Source organism: Pyxicephalus adspersus, chromosome 6, assembly GCF_032062135.1.
Source record: "Pyxicephalus adspersus chromosome 6, UCB_Pads_2.0, whole genome shotgun sequence".
NCBI classification, from domain to species: domain Eukaryota; kingdom Metazoa; phylum Chordata; class Amphibia; order Anura; family Pyxicephalidae; genus Pyxicephalus; species Pyxicephalus adspersus.
In genome coordinates this window covers 36619454-36636082 of record NC_092863.1, presented here as the reverse complement: position 1 = coordinate 36636082, position 16629 = coordinate 36619454, and the positions used below count along the sequence as shown (strand labels likewise).

Below are 16629 nucleotides of genomic sequence, written 5' to 3'. Positions count from 1 at the left end.
ATATATATATATATAATACAATTATATATATTATATAAAGATTTCTTTGTATTGGACTCAATACAGCTTTTTTGTATTGAGTTCAATACATACAAAGTGATTTGAATTTCCCGCCCTGCCTCCAGCCCGCAGCGACGTCACCGGGAAACCTCTGGAGATCGTCACTGCACATGCCAGGTGAACACAGAAGAGAGAAGACGTCTCCGGAGGAGCTGCGGGGACAAGGTAAGTTTTTTTTCAGTTGTAATCCGATTGTCATACAATGTTGTATGACAATCGGATTGCACTGTAACGCGTGTTTCTATTTTTAGCTACCCGGAGCCTGGTTCGGGGTAAACGATTGTAGCAAGTTAAGCAGTATTAAGCAATACAGTAATGAGTAACTAGTTAGAAATTATTTTCGTTACAAGACTGATTGGTTGCTATGTGTTTCTGCACATCAAATGTGCCTTTTGCAGTTCTGTTCTCATTAAGGCTATGTGTTCAATTTATCTAGTAACTGAACTAAACCCAGTTGATACGGTATAGATAGTTGATATGGTAAGAATAGGTATTCAGTTTTCAAAAGGACTTTCACTTTAAAGCTGAACTTTAGGCAGATATTAAAGACATAAATGAACTCTCCAATGTGTAAATATAGTTTTAATGCAAGAAGAGTACCACTTTGAACTTGAATTTACCTGGATATCAGTCTCATGCATACAGCAAAGTTAAGAGTGTAGGAAGGAAAAGCAACACAAAGAGCAAGTTGGGATAACAGTGCAAGGGACATGGCCATGGTAGAGAGTAGAGTACCAGAAAGATGAGCTATTCAGTCTGCTGCTTCTACTTCATTGTCCAGTCCAGCCAAGGGCATGGACAAGACATGAAAGTGCTACTGTAGCAGACAAAAAAGGTCCTCTGGCTATGCAGCAAATCTCAGAACTGGAACAATTATACAGAAAGTAATACTTTCTTTATTTAGCTGTTTGCCTAGAGTTCAGCTTTAACTTACCAGAAAAGTGGCTAAAAAGTACTTGTAGTAATAGCAGACGCTTATGATGCAGGACTGTTGGAAACTTTATAAAAGTCGTAGGTGTTTTTCCCTACAACACTAAGCCCATTCTCTGAAATACAAATCTGTTGATCTTAACAGGAAAAAAGCCACTAGATAAAAAGGGGCATAAGAAATAACAAGAACCAAACTGCTGATAACGACATGATACTCAGTCATTAACAGGAAATGTAATCATAGTGGTTTATCTAAACTGTTAAAATCACTAAATGTGAAAGTGGTGTGATACTAAATACAGATGCTATACTGTTGCAGCAACTACAAGAGGTAAAACATCATTTTTTTTTTTTAGTACAGGTTGACATTCAAAAATCTAGCAACCACCATTAAAACATAAACAGCGCCTCCAGAAAACAGTGAAAATTTGAAAATGCGCTCCGAAATCAATCCCGGAAAACTGAAGGAACTGAATCCAGAGACACAACTCGCCCACTTCCCTGAGCCTGCCATCCATATGGGGAACATAGTCCACGGCTCTGACCAGTGCTCCCTTCTCCTGACCCTGCCTGGGGGAGCACTGGTCAGAGCCGCAGAACACCAAAATGTTTTTGTGAACTGGCCCACCGGTTGGGGACCGATGATGTTGACCAATGTGTGCATACCTAAATGAATCCAGTTAGTACTATGTGATTCGCTAGTGGCCAATATTGATTTTGTTTGAGAACGTGCAAGTATTATAAATGTAAATTTTTGTCAGTAAATGTGTATGCATCTCACATAACTAGCCCCAAGTACTATTCCTGCCTCTTGCAGATTACAAAAGGTTGAAATCCAATCAAAAAACAAACTAGCATGTTTACTGCACTTACATGTACTTATCTATTATATGAACATGGACATTTCTTTTACTTGATTAAGCAAATGAAACATAAATCTATATGAAGAAAATTCTATATGAAGAGTAATGTCCCACTAATATGATAAGTCATCTGGGCTATGTGCCCTTAGAGTACAACAAAACAAAACAAAAAAAACAAAAAAAAAAGAATTTTCCTTTTTAAACTCCACTATTATCAATTTCAAAAATATATTATAGATACCCATTTAGAACCACTTAGAATATCCTAATTTAGTCCACATTAACTGTATAATACATCTAAATCTCCACTAGATGGTGCCAACTTTGTCTCCTACAGACTCTCGGATCTGGGAATAGTATAAGGAAGTCTTTCTTGACCTTTTGAACATCGGGGAACCCTTGAAATAAGTTCTGATCTTTGCAGAAAACAGTGAGGTAATCGGTGGCAAGAATGCCCCTTGCTTGCCCATTGCTGGACAGTAAAAAGAATGTTATCCTTACAGATAATATTTTTGGCTATTAGTGAAACCAAAACGGACCTGAGAGGTCCAAATTGCTCATTGCTCAATGGAACCCCCAGCAACACCTGGAGGAATCCCAGGGTGGTATATCATTAGTTATAGTTTTTTACAGAGCACTTATACCAGTTATTAATATAGTGTGACACACACTACGGTTACAAAGGTGTGTTATATGAAAATCTCTTCCTTTTTCAGTGTTTACGCAGTGTAAATCCAGTACATTTCCAGGGTTCTCCCCAGACACTTTTAGCTGGGCGCACCACCCGGCACTTTTCAGCACCCACCCGGCTGTTTTTGGATGGTTATAAAAGAGTTTGTTCACAATACAGGGGCTGCCACCCACCTAAAATTTCTTCCCACCCGGCTTAAAAAAAATTCTGGGTTGAGCACTGATTTCTTAGTTGTTCAAATTCTGCCTCTGATAAGCTTTCTGGAATATTCATTTGAGAATTTTATCTCAACCTTAAATGTAGGGGAAAAGTGTCCCTATTCTATAAATCTATGTACCTATGTACCGAATCAACTTCTAGGAGATCAGCTGGTGTGTACTATGCACAACATGCTGCAAGGGCAAGTCAGCCCATCAACCACATAATCAGAGGAACTGTTCAATAATTACTTAATGGGATAATTCTTTCCTTTAGTCTCTGTAAATTGTTTTCTGGCCACGTGTTACACAGTTACTTGTTAGACTGTTGCACTTTTTGCATTGAAAAACTCCTCTCAGATTACTTCGGAAGAATTCTGGAACTAATTTAGTTTTTTTTCTTACTTTATCTTACTAGGAGCAATCTTTAATAGATGCAGCCTTTTTAAATACAATTTTTGGTGGATGGAATTGCTTAGAATCTTGTAACAAAATGCACCAATGTTCCAATGCTCCATCAGTTATTAATTCTATGCCTATCTAACAACTGAGGAGCATGCCCACTTTCTATAATATTATTTATTATTATTGGATTCTTGGCCATATAGTCATTCATTTTACTGCAGCATTTTGTAACCATAAAAACTGACTTTATGGCACATTTCTTAACTGGTTTGGATGATAACAGCTGTTAAGTACATAGGAGTTGCTCACATTTGGTTTAAACTGGTTTTGAGTGATTATCATTCCTGCTTCATGAGACAAGTCAAGACCAGAAGTAGAAACAAAAGTAAAGGATATACTAAAATCATTTTTATTACAATTAAACAACAAAGAAATGTACTGGATATACACGTTAAACACTATAAAAGCCTTCTGAAATGATTGAATAATTAAATATTCATACCAACATATAGATTTTGAGTTAATTTTGGTTCAACACATGTACATAAACTTGAATGCTAGTATACTTACTGACATTTATATATCCTGTATATTCTAGAATCATTTCGAAAAATTGGTTCTAATATCCCTCCCCATAGATAGGTATTTGTTAACCAGTAGGTTTCTAGCTTAACTTAAAAATTTAAAAATATAATATTGAGCAATGAGCAATATGCACCTCTAAGGTAAGTTTAACAAACTATCTGTAATTGGGCATTCTTCCCACTGGCCATGTAAGAGGCATTCTTCCAAATGATCACCACTCTAATGTACTGTGAGCTGTGGATATGGTTATTATAGCAGGGGTTCCAAGACCTGAAGGGCCAATATAACCTTTTCTACAGGGCCCTATACTATTCACAGATCTACCAGGCTGTCAAAGTGTGAGGCAACGCCATCTAGTGGCCATTTAAATGTGGTATACAATTAATATTAATGTAACAAAAAAAATAAAAAGAACTAAACCCAAAGAATACAAAAAAATGTCACCATGCCTTGAGTATCCCACACTACATTTTCTAACAGAAAATGACAGAGATCAGGCAGGTAAGAATGCTTAGAGAGGAAGGGACATCGTCTGTACCTTTCTGCAATAAAACCATGCCTGATTCCAAAATTTTAAAGTGGAACTCAGTTTTAATGCTATTCACAATTTAGTGCTTTATTTATAATTGATACAATTGATTACAATATGGAGTCAGTGATATTATAGCACATAAAGCACATTTCAAAACGTGATGCAGGCATATGCTGGCCACAGATATGCACGTTTTATGCTCCCTCTGTACGTGCAATCTCTTTATGTTTTTATCTTTAATAACGTTTTTTTGATAATACATTATGTGGTGCACACTTCTAATTGCTTGTGCCGAAATCAATTCAAATACATGTACATAATTTTCCATTACAGACTGCAATGGGGGTTTGCCCAACATATATTATAAAGAAAATAAGTATCAGAAACATACCATATTTAGAATGCGACTATTTCAAATAAGCAAATCTACAAAGGCTAGACATCTTTGCATGTACAAGGCCTTTCCCCTTCTAGATTATCAATAGCTCTCTAAATTTACATATTTACCTCCAGTTAGAGTACTTCCTTTCATAAGCTTCTGCTATAAATCCTTCCTCTGCAGATAGCTCTTTCATTCGTTTCCAGGCTGGACAGGTAATGATGTTGTCAATCCTGCGGCCCCAGGCATTGTACTGCTGAAGTTGTGGTGGGTTTAATTCACATTCTCGTCCAAGGGAATCAATCTCTTTCACTAAACGTTGTCCAAAACGCTTAAGATCACGGCTTGCCTCCTCAAAAACCTGCATAGCAAAGGCGAAAAATTAAGATAAGCCATTTCAGCAAATCTGCCCATGTGTTTTGCAACTGTGTGCTAAATATCTTACAAGCAAAGTAAATTGAACATCTGTTCTATTTTTAGGCCTCATAAAATTTAAAACCACAAATCAGTCTAAGTTTTAAAAGTAAAGAGTCATTTTACCCAAATAAATATAAACATTTAAATATATAAACCATAAATACATTATTGGGGATGCATTTAACATCTGTATATATTAGGATAAGTTTCTATTTATCATGTTCACATTTTAACCTGATAAACATTTCATAGGTAAAGCCTAAACTACTTTAGGTTATAATGTGTACTATTTAAAAATTACTAAAAAATTGATCTGAAGATGAACTCTTGACATGTTTAAGGCTGAAGAATGACATGTAGCCAAGACCTGTAGCACAGAATACAGTAAATATGTGAATATAATTTCCTTCAGAAATTGTAACATGTGTTTTCCAGTTTGTGCAGAATTTAACTGTAGCAGAATCAGCCTAGAGAGTTTATAGGGCAGATCAAAGCATTTTTAGTTCCATGTTATAAAAGTCAAGTTCAGAACATAATGTTTAAAAGGACAGTACCACACTCTAGTTAAAGTAAATGACTCATTTTTACAATAACATAAAGGAGTACACTACAAAATATAATCCAGGCATGTAAAACATGTACACATGTTGTTGTGTGTTATGTTTTTTTTTTAACCTTTCTTTTCACACACTCAAACATAGTTCTCTCCTGTGCTGATAGAGATTGATCCCATTCCCAAATTATTAATTTCCAGCACACTGTGACTACTAGACAACAAGCATTAGAAGCTGGTATCTCAAGCTCTTCCTGTCTGAAGAACGGACAAGATCATCCAGATCACTCCAACCCATCTGTATTGTTCTGGCCGTCCTTATTTGCTTTCTGTCTTGTTAATCATTTAGTATCATCATATTATTGGGCATTTCCTCAAGTATTCTGCAGAAAAATGCAGGCTGGTCAAGAATGCCTATGTGCTGATAAAGGCGGTTATGTAGGCTTAAGAAAATTGCCTTCCCTGCCAGAGTTTACTGTTCTGCTGTCATGGTGTATATTTTACACATACTTCAGCTAAACATACACTCAGTGGAATCAGAAGAACAACACAAAGGAGTGAAGTTTGTTATTTTTTTGTGCTGTCAGCAGTGACATTAGTGGCAGGGAACTTTCTGTAAGAATAAGTCAGAAAAAAGAAAGGAAGGTATGGAGCAAGTTTTAGATTTGCCTAGAGTTCAGTGAGGGTTGTGCTGATTTCAAAAAATGGGGGAGATAAAGGGTGGCAATTATAATGTACAGTTACTGTGCTGAGCTGTGACAGCAGTAGAGTGATCTGCCCATGTCTTTCCTGCACTAACATACACCCTACCCTGCCTCTGACTGATCCCTGGTCACAGAGACTTTAGACTCTTATCCCTTTCTCCTGACTACAATTAGTTAAGGGGATTCTAGCACATCTTTTGATGTAGTGCCTTAATATTTTGTATTTATAACCATGATGCTGCCATAGCTAATAATGGATTATGTGCATTAAGTAGTCTGATGCACAATTTACAGTAATGACCTAGATCAGGGGTGTCAAACTCTGGTCCTGCACGTCTTTTTTTTTGGCCCTCAAAAGAATTCTTAATATGAATTGCAGCTGGCCTGCAGTTACTGCAATGTGTAGTAATGGCAGGCCAGCTGCAATTCATAATAAGCTGCTGATCTATAGACCTGAGTACAATGCCGCTCCTGCAATTCCTGGCATCACTCACATCTCTAGACCAGCGGGCTCTCTGCCTATGCGTGGCCCTGCATTTTACAGAAGCAAGTGATGCCGGCAATTGTAGTATCGGCATTACTCGTGCCTATTGAACAGCAGCCTATGCGTGGACCCTGCGGAGTTTGACACCCCTGACTTACATAAAAAATGACAGGGTAGGATGTTCCTTCTATGCATACAGGGCTTCAATATTTGTGTGTACATTTAAAGGGTATAGGTCATATATATATATACTTACCAATCTATTTCTGATCCTCCCATGTAGCAAAAAAAATCATCCCATTATTGTTAACATTTTGCCTATGGGGATTGAATCCAGCTACTTAGATATTACAATGCTTATGCAACACATTACAAGCAGTCCAACATTAAGATTAGAAATGTAGGAGGCTAAAATCTCACCACCAACGCTCTTGTTACTGCATAGGGGTCAAGGTTTGAGCAAAGTTCTATACAAATAAATACAGTAAAACCCTCCTCACTGCAAAAAAAAAATAGATGAACATTTTATGAAGATATTGTTTGAATATACATGTTTAATGCCCACCAGTGGAGGAAGATGTCTCTTCAAGTAACTCTGTAGAAGGGCATCCTCCAGGAACTGGTTTCCTAGCTTGGGTTGCTCTTGAAAAAAGCTTCCTATTGCAGAACGAGTGAATGGCATTCGTAGCTCCTCCAGAACTTTGCTGTCATCCTGGCTGACGACTGGAGACACAGCACTCTTACTACTCACATAGCATGCAGATTGGCACCATAGACGGAAACCTAAACTTCTGCCAGGCCAACATGGCACTAGAAAGTTCATTAATTTTACCCTGCAATAAAAGGAATTAGAGTAAACATAAAATAGAAAAATAGCGGGCTGCTGTGAAAACTAAATAATATTGTGAAAAATACAGTTCTACTTCAACTGGAGTCTAAGCAACTAAGTATCCAGCTGTTTGAATGAAAACACACTTGAAACTGAACTCTGTAAAATGTCACTTACATTTTAAAAAAACATCTTTGTGAGGAAATCTAAAAGCCCCTGGACATCTTAAAATGGATGTCAGCAACCCCATCAGATGCAGAGCTGTGACTTAGATGACACTCAATAGAAGTGTTTGTCAACCAGCGTTCCGTGGAACCCTAGGGTTCTTCCAGAGGCTGCTAGGAGTACCGAGCAATTTGTCCCTCAGGTCACTTTAACTAATACTAATGATATCTGTAGGGATGACATTCTTCCCACTGAGCAGCAATATAAGAGGCTTAAATTCCCTTTAGCTACCTCACTAATATGGAATAATTTGGGTTGAAAAACGTTTTGTCACAAGTTCCCCTTTAACATAATTTTCGCGTATCTGTGAAGGTATACCAATACAGCTACTTCCACGAAATCATTGTATGTATTAGTAAATATACCATGTAGAATCAAAAAACAAACTAAAAATGTTATTCAGCAATAGAAAAGTTAGAAATATCTAACACCTAACATAAACAGGCAAACATTACAGTTTGTGTACAGAGGATTTCGATAGTATGTATAAAGAACTGCCCTTTAGAATGAAGCTCGTGATCATTGAACTGGGGGTGATGTATTAATTAATCACCAGGATCTATAATTTTATGCAGCCGATTTGTGTTCTTCATTGTTAACCCATCTTCTTGTTCTAATTGTTTACATTGTGATCCCTTCCTTTTTTCTTAGGCTAGGTTCACAGGTTACATGGTGGAATCTCCCTGTGGCAGCCCCATAAAGTATGAATAGGGGGGTCCGTAAGCGGTCAAAGGTGCAGCAGTATTGAACCTAGGCATTTTTTTTTTAAGATGGGTGGGAAGAAATTGAAGGTGGGTGGCAGCCTCTGTATTGTGACCCAACCCCTAGGTAACTCCCCCAAAAAACAGCCGGGTGTATACTGAAAAGTGCCAGGTGGTGTGCCCATCTAAAGGGGGCTGGGGAGAATCCTGTGCAGAAACTGGTTCTTGAAATACCAGCACTGTCATGGGAATGTGTGAGCAGCTGGCAAGGTGCCAGCCACGCGGAATAGTGTGCTTTAGAGGCAGGCCTGCCCTTTTATTGTATTTATAAATACAAATACTGGCATTCTTTGTTCAATTGCTCTTCTAAGGTTATGTCATCTACATATTTAGTTTTTTTGAATATTTTATTTGTTCAATAAAGCTGGTGGATACTAAAGCTGTCAGATTTCAGTTCCATCCGTTTTCAAAGGCCATCCCATGGGGAAAAGCAGTGAAATAGCAACCAGGGGCAGCATGAGTGCTGGGTATATATTACATCCATTGGGCCTAAAGTTTACACTGTCGTAGCCATATATATAGGTGATCAAAGAAAACAATATTAGGAATGGATATCAGGAAACAATTCTACCATGGATATGTTGATTTTCTCAATACACATAAATCCTATGTATGTACCGTGACCTATAGCACATCACTCATTCTTGCACTGACAAATGAAAGCATTAATAGCTAAAACTTACCAAAATGGCCAGTACCATTCCCTTGATTTTGGTGCTCATTTTTTTTGTGATATTGAGAAATTTTAGGGCAGATGTTAGTATATGACTGGAAACAATGGCAATAATGTACTATTTTCATCTGCTCTTTTTGCAATGTCAGCTTTGCTTTATCATTCCATTGCATATCATTTCCTCTTTTCATTCAAATCATAACAGAGGTAAGCCAAGGAGACCTTTATGTGCCCAGCCCTTAAAATGAAAAGATACACATACTTTTCACATATGTTTTTTTTTTTTGTTTTTTTTTTAAACACATATTGGATTAAGAATAAAGAATGCAGATTTTTCACTCCTTGTAGGTTTGTATATTAACAGTTTGATTTACAGTTCTCTAAGCTACAACTAAAAAAGAAGGGACTTTACAGAACACAAGTTAAAGTGTAGCAATAGTCTTTAGGTGTTCCAATAAAAATCTTTTACTTTTGATGAAAGACACAGCTGACCAGTTTGAGGAAGTAATATTTAGGCAGAGCTAGATAATCAGACACTTTATTTAAACAATTCTCACCTTGCAAAGAGACTATGCCCTGTGACAAACCATCAGGGCAGGGATTATGGAATTTTGCATGGCTCCATAAAAGCAGTCTAATACTTTAGGAGCAAATAACATCCGTTCTAGATTATCACAATAACATGTCATTGCTGACCCAAAACTGCAAAACAATGATGACAAAATAATCAGATAACTCGTAGATTAGGTTATCTGACTTTCCTGATCTGCATATGTGTTGCAAGTCAAATTGGAGCTAAGAGCGGCTGAGTGACAGTCTAGGCAAGTTGTTACGTTTTCTCCAAGCTGTTTTTTACTTGGGCCTCCACCTAAATTCCTTGACCACCTGGCTGCTTCAATTTCTCCCCACTCCAAATGTCTTGTCAACACAGGAAATCCTGCTCTATCTTTGCAAAAGCACTTTAAAGACATTTCCAGGCAACCAGGTCTCTGTACACATAGAGATAGTTCCCCAGGGTCAGACATAGAAGGTAGCCGTTTTTGCTTAGTATTGGCCACAGCATGACCATTCTGCCACCCATGTCAAAGTCATATCACAGCAAAAAGTTAGGCATGATAATGGAAGGAGGGGAGCTCCATGTGAAAGGTAAGAGAGATGGCAACCTGAGCAAAAGTTTTAATGTATACAGTCCAAAACCATCATCATGGTAGCGGGTAGATCTTGTCAGGTGTGAATTACAAACTACAGGTTGTGAATCAGCTGAGGCAATGTGAATAGCCACACTCCTGCAATATGTGTTAATCCCATGAGAGTGACAATTCTCTCTAAACTGTGCTCTAAGTTCAAGAGCAGTGCAGCGTTGTTGCCACTCTAACAAAAGCTGAATTAGGTGGTCTTAACTGGCAGAACCAAACAGATATTTGAGGAACAAAAAGGAAATTGTATTTACAGAAGCGCTTAAATTATGTGTTGCAGCAGGTTTTAATGGGAATCCATAATTCTACTTTAATAAAATAAACTTTTTAATTCCCTAGTTAGTCAGCATAAAACTCAACTGCAATTTTCAGACAGAGGTCAGCAATGAAAAAACGTATATTTAAGCACAATATGTGGAAGTACGGTATATTGTAGGACTAATCCTAATATTTACAATTACTGCTTAGTAAACATACACAAAAAAATATAAACCTGTAAGAGGTAAAAGAAACTCAGGATTGATAGTTTAGTCATATGATGGTTTACAGCAAGCAGTGTAAAAAACTAAATTATCCTAAAATTGTTTGGATTTCCCTAGATGGTTTACTTCTTGCATTAGTAGTATAATAAGATTAAATAGCTTTGATAATTGAAAACATAATTCATTTCCGCTTGTATAGAAAAAAGGACATACAAAACAAAATCAACTTTTTTCTCTGCTGTAAATATACAAAATGCAAAAATCTGGACATTACCAAGGTAAATAATTCATGATTTATCACTTATTGGATCCTTTAGTGTTCCAAATATATTTATTAGAACAAATCCTCTTTGTATTTTATGAATGCACTTTCTGCTGAGCTCAACAGCCACCTTACAGAACATTACATTCAAAGCTTGTGTATCAATTAATAAAACTTTTGGAATTGCCTTTCCACACTGTGAAAATCTACAATATACTTTACATGCAATAACTGACCTGTTCAAAGAAAAGCCTTTAATAAACTGAAAAATATTTTGGAATTTAGAAAACTGACCTAAGGTTAGCACTTTGTCCGAGATTGCCAGTTAAGCAAGCGGCAGCATCAGCAGCCCTGTTTTAGCCTTGAAGTTTACCTGCACAAACAATAAGGCTGTGCTGTGCTGAAAAGGATTTTATAGTATTAGCTGGGCCCCATGTAAACATCCCTAGTTCCAGGCTCTGGTGGTTGGGGCCTCAGCTTATTACCTGAGATTTTACTAAGCCATATGCTGGTAAATATTGTCTTTTTGGATAACTGAGTGTGATCATGCTTCTTGTCCTTCCACCTACCCTGATCTTGGACTGTCCAGACATTGACCTCACACTTACTGTATTGCCAGCAGCTACCCCTGTACTTGATCTGTAAAACTGTAGCCTTCTGTTCTACTCGTGGCTGTTACCTGGTGGTCTTGCTGCAATAATATAGTCTGGTGGCCACTACAGTTATCCACCCATCTGGTGCAAAACAAGGGACACTTAAGTCTGTCCCAAGTAATCCTGTGTCACCTGCCAGTGGGTGCAGCTGTAACATCAAGCTGTGGATAGATTTGATATTCTTGGAATTTACACAGAACCTATGGTACCTTTTTAACTATTAATGTTTATAACAACATTATGTACAAATTGTATTTAGATTGCTGTGATGACCATGTTAAAGTGGGACATATCACCAATAGTTTATGTTTAGGTAACAGGACTGCTTCTTCTCCTACATTGTTAAAAAAGATATATTTAGTGTTTTTTAATTGTCATTTCTATATGTTTCCCCACTTCTGGGGTTCTCTCTACATGACAATAAAGATTGATAGGTCTCCTGGGATACCCAAGTCACACATCCCAGGAGACTGCAGGATTCTACACAAGTGGAAGCACAGTGGGTGCTCCAAACTGTAAATACCAAAGTGCCCCATCTTGTACCTAAACAGTGCAAGTCTAGAACTGTTTTTTTTTTTACATTTGTGGAATGCCATCTGATGTTAGTAACATGGGGCATGGTAACAAGTCTTACCATAATGATATCAATGAAAGCAGAGCAATGAAGAATGTTAAGACTGTTTGGGATAAGTATATTTATGGGGTGTTCATCCCACAAAAAAAGGAATCAATAAAATCTGCTTTAATGCAGTCACAGATATTAAATAACATGTATATTCAGTTTGCCTATTTTGTTTTTCATTTGTCCCTGAAGTGATAGTAGCAGGACTATCTATTTTGCAAGTAGGTTAACGTGTTATCTTTTGTATAGTGCCTAACAGTGCTAACTGTCACATGACTTGTCACAGATATCTGAATACTAGGGGTGTGATAAACTACAGAGACCTAAAATTCGGTTTACCATCCATGACAGCTGACAAAATCTCCAACTACAGGTCCACTTTAAGTGCCCGCATGGGAAGATAGAGCTCCCTCTACTGGCTGTTTCAGGACTGCACCTGCTAGGTGCTATCTGTGAGTAAATAGGGCAGCATGGTGGCTCAGAGGTTAGCATTCTGGTCTTTGCAGCACTAGGTCCCAGGTTTGAATCCCGGCCAGGACACTATCTGGAGTTTGCAGGTTCTCCCCGTGTTTGTGTGGGTTTCCTCCAGGTACTCTGGTTTCCTCCCACATCCCAAAAACATGCAGTTACGTTACTTGGATTCCCCCAAAAAATTTACCTTAGACCAGTGGTGTCAAACTCAAATATACACAGTGGGCCAAAATTAAAAACTTAGACAAAGTCGGACGCCAACCCGAGGAAATTTTTCCTTCTCATTAGATTCAAATACTTTTCATATGGAAACAAAGAGGTTTTGCTTCACATTCAATCTGGAAAAAGCTTACAATAGAGAAAGAGGCATAAAAGTTTTTTTTTTAATTTTAGGAAAAAATCGTATGCCTCTTTCTCTATTTGTAGCCTTCCGAGTTAAATTTCAATGGTAATCTTTTTGCACAGGCTAACAAGAAAGCATGCCTTGGAGTAGCAAGGAAAAGTACAGCTGAGGGGGAAGTGCTGGAAATGCCAGACATGGCCAATACAGGGCTGAAACTCCCTCTTCATTGAAATAGCGCTGCTACTAAAATTCCCGGCATTATTTGCGCCTATAAAACAGTCCAATGTGGGGCCACCCATAGGCAGAGAGCCCGCTGGATGGTTGAGTGATGCCAGGATTTGTAGTAGCGGTGCTATTTCAATGAAGAGGGAGTTTCAGCGGTGAGCCATCTGCAGTTCATATTTAGTTTAGATTCCTTTGGGGGCCAAAAAAAAAAAACATTGGGGGGCAGATTTTGACATCCTGCATTAGACTGTATTAATCACATATCACTATGGTAGGGACCCCATTGTGAGGGACAACTAGTGACATGACTATGGACTTTGTAGAGTGCTGTGTAATATGATGGCATTATATAAATACTGTGTAATAATAATAATAATAATAATAATAAATGCACATATAATCTTGTGAACTATTTTGACAAAATGAGTGGTCTGGCAACAGGGATCATTTGCTGCTGGCTGTGATGAATAACTCTAGTCCTTATGGACTAGATGGTCCTTATGGTTTTACAGCTGTCATTTTCTAGCCATCGATGGGAATGTGTGATATGGGCTCAAGTAGGGCTAGGAGTGATATTGGGTTAACAGACCCTTACATTATGCTATCCCATAGGGCAAGGGTGTCAAAATCTGGCCTGCACTGTAACTATCTTTGGCCCACAAGAAAATACAAAATGTCTACTAGAGCTGGCCCGCCGGTAGACAGTGCATGCACCACTAATACTACCAATCTCAGAATGCTCTGCTGGCGGATCAATCAGGACAAACAAGCACCCCCTCCTCTGCTGATATTCATACGCGACCTGCTACCAGTCACATCAGGTCACCCCTCCCAAAAATAGCCAAACAAATGGACATTGATAACCTAGCATCCAAGAAGAGATGCCAGGTATCTGGCATGGACCAGTGTGCATTAGAGTTTAGCAAACTGAGCTTGAATGAAAGTTTTCATTTGTTTATGCTTTTAGTTGTTCTTTTATTTATGCATGTGTTCCTTGCTACTCTTGAATGGTTTCATTTTCATTGAAGAAAACTATTAGGCTTTGCTTGTTCCAGATTCAATTTAAGTAAAACTTAAAGTTTGTTTCCATATGAAAAGGTTCTTTGTTATATCTGATGAGTAGGAAAACCTTTCTTAATTGTAGATATTTTTCAGTAAAAATCAAGGTTGGCCTGTGTCCAAATTTTTCCTTCTGGCCCCCTGTGTGTTTGACAGCCCTGCCATATGGGATTAGGAAACAATAATAACGTTTTTTAAAGTTTAAAAACAAAACTTATTTGAGAGCCTCTCCCATGTTACACACATGTACACAAATGATAATTACACATGGCAGAGTGAGCTTGCCAACTCCTGAGCAGAGCTCTTCCTTAAGTCTACAGCAATACCCTGCAAAGGCTTTTCAGCGGTCACCCAAGGACACCTTTGTGTAATATAGTTCCTGGTATGCTGACACACAAATTATATTCTACACACTGTATAAATCACTGCCACCAATATTGTGATGACAATATAGCAATGGGTATGCTGGCAATGAATGCAGTTTATCCTTCCCATCCAGTCAGCCAGCATTCACTATGTTTGCCACTCACACTTTGACCTGTAACAACTTGCTGCGCAGGTACAGAGCTCGGCCCTATTGTTTGGTAAATACCGCACGATACAAAACAAGCCAATGAAAGCGTTTCTGGTAACCTTCTACCTCCACACCCCACGCTACAAAAAGACTTGAAGGCAGCCCTCCCGTCACCCACAGCCCGGCGCCTTCCGCCTCCCCCACCTCTGGGTTACCCTCTCATATGTGACATTGCTGATCTCCACTTGAAGCCAAGTCGCAGAAAAATAGGTCACGTGAGGGGTCGAAGACGGAGCGAGGCTGGGCGCTCTGCCATTCTCTGATTCGCTAAGGGCAATCACGCTTCCTGGTGCGGGGGGTGTTTTTTTCCCACCAGGTGACGTCACTAATGAGAAGAGCTTTGTGCGCTCTGATTGGTGGAAAACGGATCACTCGACTGCGGGAAGACAAGTCGTCGAATAAGGCGGGAATGTGTGGTGAATGTGTGGTGATGAATGTCGGAGTAAATCATGAAGGTAAAGAAAAAGAAGAATGGCCCTGTTATTTTTGGCTCTTTGCTGAAACAAGATATTGTATGAGTAATCTCACATTAGTTTCATGTGTGTCCTAACATGCCATACACAGCGTTCCCATTAAAAAGATAGACTCGTCATGATAAAACAACAGTGACACATTATAATTACATAAGAAGAAACATTTTATATACAATTTGACTTTTCTATTTGTATTCAAATATGTGGTGAATGTGCCAGTGCTGAGGGTGACAACACTCATACCACAACACTCCCCACAGATGGTTACCATGGCCACTGCCATGTCAATACCAAATGTCATGTCAACACCAAATACCATGTCAAATCCAACCACCAGGGAAATCTTCCACATTGGCACATTTGTTCCCTGACATGAAGGGATTTCCCTGACATTAGGAAGATTTCCTCTATCTTGTGTTTAGTCTACAGGACAGGAAATGAATGGAAAATCCCCTAATGTGACAGCAGAAAACAAGTTACCCTTCTCCTCTATCCAGAGTTTATATATACTTTAAAGCAGATCTAAGCTAAGATTTTATACTACCGTGTTTCCCCGATGATAAGGCAGGGCCATCAAATAAGACAGCCCCCCCTTTTCATGTTAAAATGAAAAATAAGCCCCCCCCCCGCAAATAAGCCACCCAAAAAAAATAATTAAAATATACTCACCCGATACCCGGATCCTGCGTGTGTCTGGCTGCAGCAGCTTCTCTCCTCTGCCAGCATCGTGTTTTCTCCTGTCTTGTAAAGCAAAGCGAAAGAAGCCGGCACAGCGCCACCTGCTGTTCCCCTGTCCTAACTGCCGTGCAATAGAAAAAAAGCACAGCATGATCAGAAGAGGAATTTGAATGACAGAGTGATCAGAAGGAGTGTTTGAATGACACAAGATGATCAGAAAGGGAATTTGAATTGCACATGAGTGATCAGAAGGGGACAATGATTGGCACAGATTGATCAGAAGTGGACATGAATGGCTGTAGT

At 38.6% G+C, this 16629-nt stretch overlaps 1 protein-coding gene across 4 annotated transcripts in view; it reads right to left on the bottom strand.

Annotated features, from left to right (window-relative positions):
* Positions 1–15478, bottom strand: part of LOC140333552 (acyl-CoA dehydrogenase family member 11-like) — a 31381-nt gene extending 15903 nt beyond the window's left edge. The window contains exons 1-4 of one of the 4 annotated variants that reach the window (XM_072415277.1): positions 15331–15409; positions 9299–9526; positions 7366–7633; positions 4771–5003 (exon numbers count right to left, since the gene is read on the bottom strand). In XM_072415277.1, the coding sequence (XP_072271378.1) occupies positions 4771–5003; positions 7366–7623 (491 nt within the window). In that variant the 5' untranslated portion in view covers positions 7624–7633; positions 9299–9526; positions 15331–15409. Of the gene's footprint in view, positions 1–4770; positions 5004–7365; positions 7634–9298; positions 12773–15319 lie in introns of those variants that run through there. The other 3 variants (XM_072415275.1, XM_072415278.1, XM_072415276.1) reach the window with 3 other exon arrangements.
* Positions 15479–16629: the final 1151 nt, after the last annotated feature.